The sequence below is a fragment of the Scyliorhinus canicula genome, chromosome 3 (assembly GCF_902713615.1).
Source record: "Scyliorhinus canicula chromosome 3, sScyCan1.1, whole genome shotgun sequence".
NCBI classification, from domain to species: Eukaryota; Metazoa; Chordata; class Chondrichthyes; order Carcharhiniformes; family Scyliorhinidae; genus Scyliorhinus; species Scyliorhinus canicula.
Genome location: NC_052148.1, coordinates 229,378,731 through 229,395,537, shown reverse-complemented (window position 1 = coordinate 229,395,537; position 16,807 = coordinate 229,378,731). Strand labels below are relative to the sequence as shown.

Below are 16,807 nucleotides of genomic sequence, written 5' to 3'. Positions count from 1 at the left end.
CCTGGAACTCCCTTCCCAACAGCACTGTGGGTGTACCTTCACCAGATAGACTGCAGCGGTTTAAAAGGCGGTCAGGACCACCTTCTCAAGAACAGTTAGGGATAGGCAATAAATACTGGCCTAGCCTGCGACGTCTATGAATAAATAAATAAATAAATAAATAAATGAGTTCAGAGATTAGAGACTTGAAGCAAAAATGAAGCTGTTTTAACAAGAGGCTTCAATTTTCATACAGATGGGAAAAACACAGTAGTTCAGACGAGAAAGATAGTAAAATCTTGCACTCAGAGTAGTTTTCTGGAATATATGTTTTAGAACCAAGAAGAGGGCAGGCCACATTGCATTTAATAATGATTAATGAGGTATACTTAGTTAATAATCGAATAGTGATCATAAGATGATTGCATTCAATATTAGGTATAATGAAATGAGAAACTTGAGAGTTAGGATAACAGATTTTGGGACGGCCGACTTTAATGAGATCAGAATCAGCAAAACTGATCAAAATTGTTAACAGGTAAAACTATAGTTGAACAATGGGAAACGTTAAAAAAAAGCTTAATATGGTACCATTAAGAATCTGCTTACCAAAGAAAATAGCCATGGTCAAATAAAGAGGTGAGAGATATCAAAAAACTGAAGAAAGTGCATATAAAATTTCATTAAGAATAGTACAGGTCCAGGGGATGGTGATAAATGTGAAGAACAGCAAAGAAAGATAATAAAAATAGTAAGAACTGCAAAAAAGGAATATAAAAATAAATTTGTAAAGAGTAACAAGATTAACAAAACAATTTTACAAATATATTTCAAGAGAACAATGTTCATGGATAATCTGGATCCTGTAAAACATATGCAGAAAATGAGGAAATGGCAGATTTATAAAAGAATTTATGTTGTCTTCACAGTTGAGATAGAGAATATAAACCTGGTATTCCAGGGAAATTAATAATGAATCAAGGACTGTAACTGACTAATGTTACCACAAGCCAGAATGCAGATAGGTTAAGTAGTAGAAGTCAAACAGGAGGGACAATGTGTGCATATTTGAATTGAAAGAAAGAGTCCTTCATAGAGAGAGCATAAAATCACCAAAGACATTGATAAATTGAGAGCTGCCAAAAATGCAGCAGATCTATTTCAAGCAGGCAAGGTCATCCATTTTGAACCCAAAAATAAATCACAGAATCACAGAATAATAGTGCAGAATAGGCCCTTCAGCCCATCGTGTCTGCACCAACGCATGAAAAACACCTGACCTGCCCACCAAATTCCGTTATGACGTGCCAAGTACTCATCCAGGTACTTTTTAAAGGAAGTGAGGCAACCCAACTCTACTACCCTCCCAGGCAGTGCATTCCAGATCGTCACTACCCTCTGGGTAAAAAGATATTTCCTCAAATACCCCCAAACCTCCTGTCCCCCACCTTGAACTTGCGTCCCCTCATAGCTGGCCTTTCAACTAAGAGGAACAGCTGCTCTCTATCCAACCTGTCATGTTCTTCATAATCTTGTACACCTCGATTAGGTCGCCCCTCAGTCTTCCCTGCTCCAGTGAAAACAACCTAAGCCTATCCAACCTCTCTTCATAACATAAAGTTCCATCACAGGCAACATCCAGGTGAATCGCCACCGCACCCCCTGCAATCACATCCTTCCTATAATGTGGCGACCAGAATTGCTCACAGTACTCCGTGTCCCCACCAAAATTCTATACAACTCCAACATGACCTCCCTGCTTTTGTAATCTATGCCTCGATTAGGCAAGGGTCCCATAATACTTTTTCACCACCCTATAAACCTGCCCTCCTGCCTCCAGAGATCGATGGACAAATACGCCAAATGTTCCTCGGAACTTTCCAGTGTCAGGCCATTGAATACTTCCTTAGGGCGGCACGGTAACATAGTGGCTAGCACTGTTGCTTCACAGCCCCAAGTACACGAGTTTGATTCCCGGCTTGGGTCATTGTCTGTGCGGAGTCTGCACTTTCTCCCTGTTTCTGCATAGGTGCCCTCCGGGTGCTCCGGTTTCCTCCCACAAGTCACAAAAGACGTGCTGTTAGGTGCATTGGACATTCCGAATTTTCCCCCAGTGTACTCGAACAGGCGCCAGAGTGTGGCAACTATGGGATTTTCACAGTACCTTCATTGTAGTGTTAATGTAAGCCAACTTGTGACACTAAAAAAAGATTATTATTATTGGTATTATTACCAAATTACTCCTTCTAAAGTGCATCATCTGACATTTTCAGGGTCAAATTCCATCTGCCGGCAGCACGGTGGTGCACTGGTTAGCATAGATGCCTCACGGCGCCGAGGTCCCTGGTTCGATCTCAGCTCTGGGTCACTATCCACGTGGAGTTTGCACATTCTCCCTGTGTTTGCGTGGTTTACACCCCACAACCCAAAAGATGTGCAGAGTAGGTGGATTAGCCATGCTAAATTGCCCCTTAATTGGAAAAAATTAATTGGGTACTCTAAATTTATAAAAACAAAATTCCATAAATACCACTTTTCTGCCCATTTGACCATCGCATCTATATCTTCCTGTAACCCAAGACATTCAAACTCACTGTTAACCACTCAGCCAATCTTTGTGTCATCCGCAAATGTACTGATTTTACCCCCCACATAGTCGTCTATGTTGTTCACATAAATGACAAATAATAGGTGACACAGCACAGATCCCTGTGGTACTCCACTGGACACTGGCTTCCAGTCACTAAAGCAACCGTCTGTCATCACCCTCTGTATCCTACAGCTATGCTAATTTTGATCAAGTTACTCTGTATCCCATGTGCATTTGCCTTCTTTAGAAGATTCCCATGTGGGACCTTGTCAAAGGCTTTGCTGAAATCTATATAAACTACATCAACTCCATTAACCGCATACCTGGTCACATGCTCAAAAAATGCAATCAAATTTGTTAGGCATGACAAACCTTGCCTCTCCAAGTGGAGATAGATTTTCTCCTTCATAATTGTCTCCAATAGTTTCCCTACCACTGACGTAAGGCTCACTGGTCTGTAGTTCTTATCTCCGTAGGCTTATCTCTAAGACCTTTCTGAAATCAGAATACTTCTTAAAATGGTACAAATCTAAGAACAGCAAAGGTCCAAATAAATTTTAGGCTCTTACATACAGATCTATACTGCAGAAGTCAGTCACAAAAAGAAACAAGAAAGGTGAAATAGAACTTTAGCAGTTATAACTAGAAAGCTGGAGTATAAAGGGGAGGAAGATTAACGACAGCTGGACAAAGCCCTGGTTGAACTACATCTGGAGTGCAGTTAAAGTTCTGAACACTGCACCTTAGACAGGATATATTGCAGCACAGATTCACCAAGACCTGCCACCAGAGCGACAACGGTTAGAATATATGGGGAGATTACAAAAATGAATATAGAACACTGGGGGGAGATTTTTGAGGAATTGATAGGATGGAGAGAAATTCTTCAGAGACACTTCCACATCTCTTATTAAAATATTTTCAGTTAAGCTAGGAATAATTTTCAAGGAGCATTTCTTCAGAACTGTAGAAAATTATTAATTTCCTTTTCATTTTACTATATTACCAAATTTTGCAGATTGCTCATTTAGATAAAAAGAGATGTTTTAGATAAATCAGTTGGTACAGCGTGCATCATCAGTTATTAAAAATTATGATTAATACTACTTCAATGACAATACCGTCTTTCCTTTTAACCCCCTATGATCCAAGATGACCGTAAAGAAAAAGGCCTGTGCAGCATTAATTTAGTGAACAGGAAAACTGACAAAGTTCTATCCCATGACATTGAAAGTTAAATTGTGAGAATTGGGAAGGAAAGTACACGTTTCCCATTATAATTTACCTGTACTAACAAACCTTGAATGAGATCTCCCTCCCTCTTGGACCGGTCAGCCTATATTCCCAGACATTCAGAATAGACCCTTGGCAAACACTAGTAACCACAGCTTCATACAAGCTTAACAGCCTGGCCACAATCATTTGATCCTGTGAAACCACACCATCAGCTGCAAAATGTGCTGATAGCAACATTTTCCACAAATGAGCAGTTGCCTGCTTATGGAGCAGCTCAGAACAAACTTCTGAGTCGGGGGGGGAGGGAAAGGGAAAGCGACAGGGAGTAGGCAGTTAAACGGAAGGATAAGCAGCAGGTTAGCAAGTGTGCAGGTGGGTTTAAGTTCAAGGCAGACTAGGAATGAAGCAAAAAGGAAGGATAACTTAGGACATCTCATGATGTCCAATTTCTCTAATAATGATAAGAAAGTCAGCATTAAGGCACTTTACCTGAATGCTCGTAGCATTCGTAACAAAGTTGATGAATTAACGGCACAAATCATCGCGAATGAATATGACTTGATAGCCATTACGGAGACATGGTTGCAGGATGGTCACGACTGGGAGTTAAATATCCAGGGGTACCAGACGTTTCAGAGGGATAGACAGGTATGTAAGGGAGGTGGAGTAGCACTAATAATCAAGGACGACATCAGGGTGGCATTGAGGGATGATATAGGTTCTATGGAGAATGAGGTTAAATGCATTTGGGTAGAAATTAGAAATTCTAAGAAGAAAAAGACACTGATAGGCGTAGTTTTTAGGCCGCCAAATAATAGCATCACACTGAGACGGGCAGTAAATGAAGAGATAACTAATGCCTGTGAAAAGGGTACAGCAGTTATCATGGGAGATTTTAATCTGCATATAGATTGGTCAAATCAGCTCGGTCAGGGTAGCCTTGAAGAGGAGTTCGTTGAATGTATCCGGGATAGTTTTCTGGAACAATATGTAATGGAACCGACGAGAGAGCAAGCTATGCTAGATCTGGTCCTGTGGAATGAGGCAGGAATAATTAATGACCTCATCGTTAGGGATCCTCTTGGGAGGAGTGGTCACAGCATGGTTGAATTTAGTATACAGATGGAGAGTGTGATGATAGAATCCAATACCAGGGTCTTATGCTTGAACAAAGGGGACTACGATAGAATGAGGAAGGATCTCGCTAAAGTAGACTGGAAACAAATATTTTATGGTAGGACAGTTGAGGAGCAGTGGAGTACTTTCAAAGAAATCTTTCATAGTGCTCAACAAAAGTATATTCCAGTGAGAAGGAAGAATTGTAAGAAAAGAGGTAATCTACCATGGGTGTCTAAGGAGATACATGAGGCTGTCAAATTGAAAGAGAAGACTTACAAAGTGGCCAAGATCAGCGGGAAACTAGAAGATTGGGAAAACTTTAAAGGTCAGCAGAAAGCCACGAAGAGCCATAAAGAAAAATAAGATAGAACACGAAAAAAAACTGGCACAGACTATAAGGACAGATAGCAAAAGTTTTTATAATTATATAAAACTAAAAAGAGTGGCTAAAGTAAACATTGGTCCGTTAGAGGATGAGAGTGGTCATTTAGTCCGTTAGAGGATGAGAGTGGTCATTTAGTTAAGAACATAAGAACTAGGAGCAGGAGTAGGCCATCTGGCCCCTCGAGCCTGCTCCGCCATTCAATGAGATCATGGCTGATCTTTTGCGGACTCAGCTCCACTTTCCGGCCCGAACACCATAACCCTTAATCCCTTTATTCTTCAAAAAACTATCTATCTTTACCTTAAAAACATGCAATGAAGGAGCCTCAACTGCTTCACTGGGCAAGGAATTCCATAGATTCACAACCCTTTGGGTGAAGAAGTTCCTCCTAAACTCAGTCCTAAATCTACTTACCCTTATTTTGAGGCTATGTCCCCTAGTTCTGCTTTCACCCGCCAGTGGAAACAACCTGCCCGCATCTATCCTATCTATTCCCTTCATAATTTTGAATGTTTCTATAAGATCCCCCCTCATCCTTATAAATTCCAACGAGTACAGTCCCAGTCTACTCAACCTCTCCTCATAATCCAACCCCTTCAGCTCTGGGATTAACCTAGTGAATCTCCTCTGCACACCCTCCAGTGCCAGTATGTCCTTTCTCAAGTAAGGAGACCAAAACTGAACACAATACTCCAGGTGTGGCCTCACTAACACCTTATACAATTGCAACATAACCTCCCTAGTCTTAAACTCCATCCCTCTAGCAATGAAGGACAAAATTCCATTTGCCTTCTTAATCACCTGTTGCACCTGTAAACCAACTTTCTGTGACTCATGCACTAGCACACCGAGGTCTCTCTGCACAGCGGCATGCTTTAATATTTTATCGTTTAAATAATAATCCCGTTTGCTGTTATTCCTACCAAAATGGATAACCTCACATGTGTCAACATTGTATTCCATCTGCCAGACCCTAGCCCATTCACTTAACCTATCCAAATCCCTCTGCAGACTTCCAGTATCCTCTACACTTTTCGCTTTACCACTCATCTTAGTGTCATCTGCAAACTTGGACACATTGCCCTTGGTCCCCAACTCCAAATCATCAATGTAAATTGTGAACAATTGTGGGCCCAACACGGATCCCTGAGGGACACCACTAGCTACTGATTGCCAACCAGAGAAACACCCATTAATCCCCACTCTTTGCTTTCTATTAATTAACCAATCCTCTATCCATGCTACTACTTTACCCTTAATGCCATGCATCTTTATCTCATGCAGCAACCTTTTGTGTGGCACCTTGTCAAAGGCTTTCTGGAAATCCAGATATACCACATCCATTGGCTCCCCGTTATCTACTGCACTGGTAATGTCCTCAAAAAATTCCACTAAATTAGTTAGGCACGACCTGCCCTTTATGAACCCATGCTGCGTCTGCCCAATGGGACAATTTCTATCCAGATGCCTCGCTATTTCTTCCTTGATGATAGATTCCAGCATCTTCCCTACTACCGAAGTTAAGCTCACTGGCCTATAATTTCCTGCTCTCTGCCTACCTCCTTTTTTAAACAGTGGTGTCACGTTTGCTAATTTCCAATCCACCGGGACCACCCCAGAGTCTAGTGAATTTTGGTAAATCATCATTAGTGCATCTGCAATTTCCCTAGCCGTTTCTTTTAGCACTCTGGGATGCATTCCATCAGGGCCAGGAGACTTATCTATCTTTAGCCCCATTAGCTTGCCCATCACTACCTCCTTAGTGATAACAATCCTCTCAAGGTCCTCACCTGCCATAGCCTCATTTCTATCAGTCGCTGGCATTTTATTTGTGTCTTCCACTGTGAAGACCGACCCAAAAAACCTGTTCAGTTCCTCAGCCATTTCCTCATCTCCCATTATTAAAACTCCCTTCTCATCCTCTAAAGGACCAATATTTACCTTAGCCACTCTTTTTTGTTTTATATATTTGTAAAAACTTTTGCTGTCTGTTTTTATATTCTGAGCAAGTTTACTCTCATACTCTATCTTACTCTTCTTTATAGCTTTTTTAGTAGCTTTCTGTTGCCCCCTAAAGATTTCCCAGTTCTCTAGTCTCCCACCAATCTTTGCCACTTTATATGCTTTTTCCTTCAATTTGATACTCTCCCTTATTTCCTTAGATATCCACGGTCGATTTTCCCTCTTTCTACCGTCCTTCCTTTTCGTTGGTATAAACCTTTGCTGAGCACTGTGAAAAATCGCTTGGAAGGTTCTCCACTGTTCCTCAACTGTTCCACCATAAAGTCTTTGCTCCCAGTCTACCTTAGCTAGTTCTTCTCTCATCCCATTGTAATCTCCTTTGTTTAAACACAAAACATTAGTATTTGATTTTACTTTCTCACCCTCCATCTGTATTTTAAATAATTAGTTATGGGATATAATGAAATGGCGGAGACATTGAACAAATATTTTGTATCGGTCTTCACAGTGGAGGACACTAATAACATGCCAGCAATTGACCGAGAGAAGAAGGTACGTGAGGACCTAGAAACCATTACTATCATGAAAGAGCAAGTGTTGGGCAAGCTAATGGAGCTCAGGATAGATAAGTCTCCTGGCCCTGATGGAATGCATCCCAGGGTACTGAAAGAGATGGCTGGAGTAACAGCAGATGCACTGGCGGTAATTTTCCAAAATTTGCTGAACACTGGGGCAGTCCCAGAGGATTGGAAAACAGCAAATGTGACGCCACTGTTTAAAAAGGGAAGTAGACAAAAGATGGGGAATTATAGACTGGTTAGCTTAACCTCAGTCGTGGGGAAGATGCTTGAGTCTATTATCAACAAAGAGATAGGAGGGCACCTCGATAGAAATTGTCCCATTGGACAGACGCAGCATGGATTCATGAAGGGCAAGTCATGCTTGACGAATCTCTTGGAATTCTAAAGAAGACATTTCGCGCAAGGTAGACAAAGGGAACCCAGTGGATGTGGTGTACCTAGATTTCCAAAAGGCCTTTGACAAGGTACCGCACAAGAGGCTGCTGCATAAGATAAGGATGCATGGTGTTAAGGGTAGAGTACTAGCATGGATAGAGGATTGGTTGTCTAACAGGAAACAAAGAGTGGGAATAAATGAGTTATTGCCAGCTATTCTGGCTGGCAATCAGTGACGAGTGGTGTGCCTCAGGGATCGGTGTTGGGACCACAATTATTTAAAATTTATATAGACGATTTGGAGTTGGGAACTACTCCAAGGTCCAATGAGAGTATGAGGATCCAAGTTTGCAGATGACACGAAGGTGTGTGGCAGAGCAAAGTGTACTGAGGGCTGTAAAACCTTACAGAGGAACATTGACACATTGAGTGAGTGGGCAACGGTCTGGCAGATGGAGTATAATGTCAATAAGTGTGAAGTCATGCATTTTGGTAGGAGTAACAATAGAACGGATTATTACTTAAATGGTAAAAAGCTGCAGCATGCTGCTATGCAGAGGGACCTGGATGTACTTGTGCATAAGTCACAGAAGGTTGGTCTGCAGGTGCAACAAGTAATTAGGAAGGCAAATGGAATTTTGTACTTCATTGCGAAGGGGATTGAGTTTAAAAGTAGAGAGGTAATGTTGCAGTTGGACAAGGTGCTGGTGAGGCCACACCTGGAGTACTGTGTGCAGTTTTGGTCTCCACACTTGAGAAAGGATGTGCTAGCACTAGAGGGGGTGCAGAGGAGGTTCACTAGGCTGATTCCGGAGTTGAGGGGGTTATCGTATGAGAAGAGGCTGAGTAGATTGGGATTATATTCACTGGAATTCAGAAGGTTGAAGGGGGATCTAATAGAAACATATAAAATTTTGAAGGGAATGGATAAGATAGAAGTAGAAAGGATGTTTCCACTGGTAGGTGAAAGTAGGACAAGAGCGCATAGCCTCAAGATTAGGGGGAGCAGATTTAGGACTGAATCAAGGAGGAACTTCTTCACTCAGAGGGTGGTTAAAGTATGGAATTCCCTACCGAAAGGAGTAGTAGACGCTACTTCATTGAATATATTTAAAGATAGGGTAGATTTTTTTTGAAAAATAAAGGAATTACGGGATATGGCGAGAATGCGGGTGTGGTTCTGAGACCACAAAAAGATCAGCCATGATCTTATAGAATGGCGGAGCAGGCTCGAAGGGCCGGACGGTCTACTTCTGCTCCTTGTTCTTATATGGCGTTCTCGCTAGACAGCCTGACAGGCAAAAAGGCCAATGCAAGGATCGTAAAAAACTCATTTGAATGAAGCATGGGAGAAACATGATTGAAGTGAACTAAATATGCATAGAAGCCTCAACATTGGAGGATGAGAAAGGCCTCAACATTGGAGGATAAGAAAGACCTCAACTGGAATTACATGTTTAACCAGCACTGTCGAAGTTTTTCTCCAAAAAGGATTTTCCTGTGAAAATAAACTTTTTATGGTATCTCAAGTCTTTCTCTCTCCCTGCCTGAGTTCCAGTGCTCTGCTTCTCTTCACCGACCTGAGCAGAGGAATTTACAAAGATGTTCCCTTCACTTCCAACACTTTAAAATGTTTCAACTGCTGCCAAGCAGACCCCATGTTGACTAACACCAGTCCTTAGCTTTCCTTGCGCAGTTAGGTGGGCGGTGAAAGGCAGATGTTGATGATTGGACGGTATAAGTGCTGAGAATGATTAAGATGCACATGAACATGCAGTTGAGTGGAAAAAAACTAACCCAACTCACCCACTGAGAAGCAGAGACTTGAGGGCTCTATTTTGCAAACCTGCTTTGTTCACTGTAACGCGAGAGGCTAAGTTTGGGACGATTAACATTGGCTAACTCACCTCCCTGCTTCTATTTCCAACGCTATTCGCATATGCTGCTCGATTCAATTGTTTGAACTTGGCATGACTAACTCAAACAATGATGAAGCAGCAGAAAACACAGATCGTTCAAAACTGGAAATTTAAATAGGCAAACCTAAAAGCATAAAATAAATCAATAAAGCCAAAAAGTCTCTCAAATCTTATCAAATTTATATACGCATTAATCACTGCTCAAGCTGGGGCTAATCACAGCCCTAAAATGAATATGGAGATGGAGGGGGTCGAATGCCCTATCCTATGATGTTTTCATGAAAACAAAAAGAATTCCAGTAAGATTATTACTTAAAATCAGTGAATATTTTAAGCATTTTGTTTCTAGGCTTACCTCTGCTTCAAGGAAAGAGCATAAACTACAGGTTGACCAGATAATTCATGACAGCCAGGATATTTAGGTAGGAATGTGATGCATTTATATTGTTGAAGGCAGGTAGAGCAGGTGGAGTAAATTCAAAGGTCTGGAACTCAAGAGAGATTTGACAAACATGTCATGAATACAAGACAAAGGGAGTGTTAAAGACTAAAATAGGTACTAATTGTGGCATAGAAGTATGATAGTGGAATATATTAATGGCAGAACAAGGGCCTGGACTCCTTGAAAGCAAAACATCAAAACAAGTCAATGGGAATGGGAATGGGAATGGGAATGGGAATGGGAATGGGAATGGGAATGGGAAGGGGAAGAGTGAGTGAGTGAGTGAGTGAGTGAGTGAGTGAGTGAGTGAGTGAGTGAGTGAGTGAGTGAGTGAGTGAGTGAGTGAGTGAGTGAGTGAGTGAGTGAGTGAGTGAGTGAGTGAGTGAGTGAGTGAGTGAGTGAGTGAGTGAGTGAGTGAGTGAGTGAGTGAGTGAGTGAGTGAGTGAGTGAGTGAGTGAGTGAGTGAGTGAGTGAGTGAGTGAGTGAGTGAGTGAGTGAGTGAGTGAGTGAGTGAGTGAGTGAGTGAGTGAGTGAGTGAGTGAGAGAGTGAGTGAGTGAGTGAGTGAGAGTGAGTGAGTGAGTGAGTGAGTGAGTGAGTGAGTGAGTGAGTGAGTGAGTGAGTGAGTGAGTGAGTGAGTGAGTGAGTGAGTGAGTGAGTGAGTGAGTGAGTGAGTGAGTGAGTGAGTGAGTGAGTGAGTGAGTGAGTGAGTGAGTGAGTGAGTGAGTGAGTGAGTGAGTGAGTGAGTGAGTGAGTGAGTGAGTGAGTGAGTGAGTGAGTGAGTGAGTGAGTGAGTGAGTGAGTGAGTGAGTGTGTGAGTGAGTGAGTGAGTGAGTGAGTGAGTGTGTGAGTGAGTGAATGAGTGCGTGAGTGAGCGAGCGAGTGAGTGTGTGAGAGAGAACAAGAGAGAGAGAGAACAAGAGCGAAGCAAAGGGGTTAAGATTCAATATAGAACGAAATGGAGGAGACACTTCATGGTCTGAAGTTTTTAAATTCAATGTTCAGTCCAGAGGCTGTAAAGTGCCGAATCGGATGGCGAGATACTGCTACTCCAGCTTGTGTTCAGCTTCACTGTAACACTGCAGCAGGCTAAGGACCAAAATGTGATCATGAGAGCAAGAGGATGAATTGAAATGGCAAGCAACAGGAAAGTCAGGATTATGCTGGAAGACTCAGCGAAGGTCATCCAGTCTGTGTTTGGTCTCCCCAATATTGAGGAGACCACATTGTGAACAGTGAATACAGTAGACTAAATCAAAGAAAGTGCAAGTAAATTGCTGCTTCACCTGAAAGAAATGTTGGGAGCCTTGGATGGTGAGGACAGAGGAGGTAAAGGCGCAGGTGTTACACTTTCTGCAATGCATGGGAAGATGCAGTGGGAAAGTAAGGAGGTGTTGGTGGTGATAGAGGAGTGGACCAGGAATTTACGGAAGGAATTAACCCTTCCCTTGGTGTCCGGGGGGGTTGGATGGGGTTACTGGGTTACGGGTGCTCTTTCCAAGAGCCGGTGCAGACTCGATGGGCCGAACGGCCTCCTTCTGCACTGTAAATTCTATGATTCAGAATGTTGACAAGCACAGTGAAGGGAAGATGGGTTTGGTGGTGGCATCATGCTGGAGTTGGTGGAAATGGCAGAGGATGATCCATTGCATATGGAGGATGTGGGTTGGAAGGAGAGGACAAGGGGAACCCTTACCTGGTTCTGGAAGGGCGAGGGCAGAAGTGAGGCAAACGGGTCAGACACAGTTGATAGCCATGTCAATCACAGTGGAGAGGGGGTGGCGCTGGGTGGGGGGAGGGGGAGAGAATCAGGAAAAAGGGAGACATATCAGAATCACTGTTGTGGAAGATAGCATCAGTGTAACAGGTGGAACGTAGATGGACAACTGGTAGAGTCCTTACTGGAAGTTTCGAGTGAGGAGGTGTAATCGGGGTAGCTGTGGGAGCCAGTAGCTTGTCATTTACATAGAAATTACAGTGCAGAAGGAGGCCATTCGGCCCAACGTGTCTGCACCGGCACTTTGAAAGAGCACCCTCCCCAAGCCCACACCTCCACCCTATCCCCATAACCCAGTAACCCCACCCAACACTAAGGACAATTTTGGACACTAAGGGCAATTTAGCCTGGCCAATCCACCCAACCTGCACATCTTTGGACTGTGGGGGAAACCGGAGCACCTGGAGGAAACCCACGCACATACGGGGAGAACGTGCAGACTCCGCACAGACAGTGAACCAAGCCGGGAATTCGAACCTGGGACCCTGGAGCTGTGAAGCAATTGTGCTAACCACCATGCTATCATGCTGTCTATCAATAATGAAGATTGATAGACAGTCTATTATCAGAAATAGAGACAGAGAAGGCAAAGAATGGAACTAAGCTTTCATAGATGGGCAATGTGAAGGTGAAGGAGGTGGCATTTGGGTGAAAAATTGATGAATTTGTCCAGACCAGAGTACGAAGTGGCACCAATCGTCACTTATGTACAAGAAAAAAAGAGTTGTGGGAGGCGGAGGGGCCCCCAACACGGGTAGGACTGGAACAAATAATGTTTCACACACCCTACAAAAGCACAGGCATAACCAGCACCCATGTGGGTACCCATAGGCACAGATTTTATTTGGGGGAGACTAAACTCAGAATGGGTGACCGCTTTGCTGAACACCATTGCTCAGCCTGCAAGCATAACCTAGAACTTTCGGTCACTTGTCATTCCAATTCACCATCTTGCTCTGCTCATATTTTTATCCTTGGCCTACTACAATGTAACAGTGAAGCCCAACACAAGCTGGTGGAACATTACCACAACTTCACATAATGCAGTTTACAGCCTTCTGCATTCAATACGGTATTCAACAACTTCAGGCCATGAACTCTGTCCTCCATTTTGAAATCCCCACCTCGTACACCACCAGTCACCAAAGGCAAGCATGCAGGTACAGCAGGCGGGGAGGAGCAGGGATGCCTTGCTTTAATTATACAGGGCCTTGGTGAGACCACACCTGGAATATTGTGTAAAGTATTGATCTCCTTAGCTGAGGAAGGATGATCTTGCTATAGAGAGATTGCAGCGAAGACTGATTCCTGGGGTGATGGGACTGACGTATGAAGAGAGATTGAATCGGTTAGAATTGTATTCGCTGGAGTTCAGAAGAATGAAGGGGGATCTCATAGAAACCTATAAAATTCTAACAGGATTAGACAGGTTAGATGCAGGAAGGATGGTGGGTGTGTCCAGAACCAGGGATCACATTCTGAGGATACGGAGTAGACTATTTAGGACAGATATGAGGACAAGTTTCTTTATTCCTAGAGTGATGAGCCTGTGGAATTTGTTAGCACAGAAAGTATTTGAGGCCAAAGCATTGTATGTTTTTAAGGGCAGCATGGTGGTGCAGTGGTTAGCACTGCTGCCTCACAGTCCCGAGGTCCCAGGTTTGATCTCAACTCTGGGTCACTGTCCGTGTAGAGTTTGCACATTCTCCCTGTGTTTGCGTGGGTTTCAGCCCCATAACCCAAAGATATGCAGGCCAGGTGGATTGGCCTCGCTAAATTGCCCCTTAATTGGAAAAAATGAATTGTACACTCAAAATTTTTTTTTAAAACATTGTATGTTTTTAAGAAACAGTTAGATATCGCACTTAGGGTGAAGGGGATCAAAGGATATGGGGGGGGGGGGAGAACAGGATTAGGCTATTGAGTTGGATGATCAGCCATGCTTATAATGAATAATGGTGCAGGCTTGAAGGGATGAATGGCCTCATCCTTCTCCTATTTTCTGTGTTTCTATGCTATTTTCTGCTATAAAAAAAACTGAAAATGCTGGATAAACTCAGCAAGTTCGGCAGCATCTGTTGAGAGAGAAACAGAGTTGTTTAGTCCACATGACCCTTCTAAAGACTATTTTGCTTTTAGACAATGCTGACATCTTTTTCTGCTATTAAAACATTCAGTTTTGCTTGAGAGAGTGCTGGCCCCTTTTTCTGCTCTTAACATCTACCCTGGACCAAAGGTTTCACCTAGGTAACGTCATTACCACTCCCCGTCTTGTGCTCCACGCCATCTTTGTCTTTTAATCTCTTCTGACCTTCTATTTTGCTTCAACTTCCCCTCTCTGCTTTTTCAACAGCCTGAAACCAATCACATTTCTGCTTTTCCAATTCTGAAAAAAAATCATATTCGACTCGAAACATTAGCACTGCTTCTCTCTCCACAGATTCTGCCAGGCTTAGTTTTTCCAGCATTTTCTGATAGTATATAGATTATTAGGTTTATATTTATAATTGGCATTCAATTGAAAAGGTTAATAGCAAGCTATGTTATACTTAATTGCTGCAAACATCGGGCTTCTATTTGTAATGTTATCTGCCTACGCAATACATAATGATTATTAGAAGAAAACCTACTGCTATAATATTTATCCAATAATTGGACCCGACCAAATAACATGGAGCAGTGAAGTCATGAATCTTCATTCAGTCAGAATGTTGTCTGTGTGCTATGGGAACAAAATAGGAAAATAGGAGCAAAGCATATTTTTTGAACTAGAAGAACTACAAAAAAAAGTATATAGATCAGGCAAAGTTGTTACAGGTTATAAGAAAAAAACAAAATACTGTGAACGCTGTAAATCTCAAATAAAACAAAAAATACTGGAAAATCTTCATGGCATCTAGAACATAGAACATAGAACAGTACAGCACAGAACCTTCTGCCCTCGATGTTGTGCCGAGCAATGATCACCCTACTCAAACCCACGTATCCACCCTATACCCGTAACCCAACAACTCCCCCCTTAACCTTACTATTAGGACACTACGGGCAATTTAGCATGGCCAATCCACCTAACCCGCACATCTTTGGACTGTGGGAGGAAACCGGAGCACCCGGAGGAAACCCACGCACACATGGGGAGGACGTGCAGACTCCGCACAGACAGTTACCCAGCCGGGAATCGAACCTGGGATCTTGGAGCTGTGAAGCATTTATGCTAACCACCATGCTACCGTGCTGCCAATTATCTCTAGATAATCTCTATAAATTATCTCTAGATAAGGAACAATTAACTGTTCAGATCGATGACTTTTCATCGTAACTGGTTTAAGCAACATGGCACAAACAACATAATTACATCACACGGTACTAAAGCAGAAAAGATTCTGCCCTTGTTACTAATGTTTTAAGTATTATTGAGTGTTGGCAACATGATTGCTGGGATGTTAATGCTGTTTAGCACCAACATACCCTCTAATATTTTTAATAGTGCATGGCTGATTCGTTTAACTGTGTCGGCCCTTTAGTTTTTTTTGCGCAGTCAAATATGCAAGGTAACTTAAAGGAGCAATTCAAGCTGCACAATAACTTTCAGATTGCTATGCAACCATGCAGCTGAGAGAGAACATGCGGGCTTTGTAGAATACATACTAGGAAGGAAAAACAGAAGATTAAGTATTCAGTACATTCTGTTTTATCCACAAATGAGAATAGAGAATGGCATTAGAAATACTCAGTGGATTTTCAAGGGCGGCATGGTGGCGCTATGGTTAGCATTGCTGCCTCACGGCGCCGAGGACCAGAGTTCAGCTGTGTGAAGTTTCCACATGGTCTGCATGGGTCTCACTCCCACAACCCAAAGATGTGCAGGGTAGGTGGACTGACACTAGATGGCCCCTTAATAATAATAATCTTTATTGTCACAAGTCGGCTTACATTGGCAATGCAATGAAGTTACTGTGAAAAGTCCCTAGTCTTTGGGTACACAGAGGGAGAATTCAGAATGTCCAAATTACCGAAGAGCTTGTCTTTTGGGACTTATAGGAGGAAACCGGAGCAGGAAACCAAAGCATCAGGAGAAAACACGCAAACACAGGAAGAATGTGCAGACTCCGCACAGACAGTGGCCCAAGCCGGAAATCGAACCTGGGACCCTGGCACTGTGAAGCAACAGTGCTAACCACTGGGTCGTAATTGGAAACATTAAAAAAAAATTAATATATATATATTCAGTGGTTTTAACAGCATTATCACAAAGAAAGAAACAATGCATCCAAACTTCTGCTGAAAATTCTCAGAAATTTACCTGACATGAGTACTTCAAAATTCAGGTTGATATAATCATAAATATTAGAATGAACAAATGGACAAATAATGAACATGAAATGACCTTAAAAAATAACTGGTTAATTGCATGAATTTTAATGAAGTAATGATTTAATTTTAA

At 42.5% G+C, this 16,807-nt stretch overlaps 1 protein-coding gene across 12 annotated transcripts in view; it reads right to left on the bottom strand.

Annotated features, from left to right (window-relative positions):
• Positions 1-16,807, bottom strand: part of kiaa1109 (KIAA1109 ortholog) — a 534,122-nt gene that overhangs the window by 498,073 nt on the left and 19,242 nt on the right. For 9 of the 12 annotated variants that reach the window (XM_038792369.1, XM_038792381.1, XM_038792375.1 and 6 more), the window contains exon 3: positions 14,994-15,085. The exons of 2 other annotated variants lie outside the window; for them this stretch is intronic. In XM_038792369.1, coding sequence (XP_038648297.1) covers positions 14,994-15,062 — 69 coding nt within the window. In that variant the 5' untranslated portion in view covers positions 15,063-15,085. Of the gene's footprint in view, positions 1-10,134; positions 10,153-14,993; positions 15,086-16,807 lie in introns of those variants that run through there. One more of the 12 variants, XM_038792380.1, reaches the window with a different exon arrangement.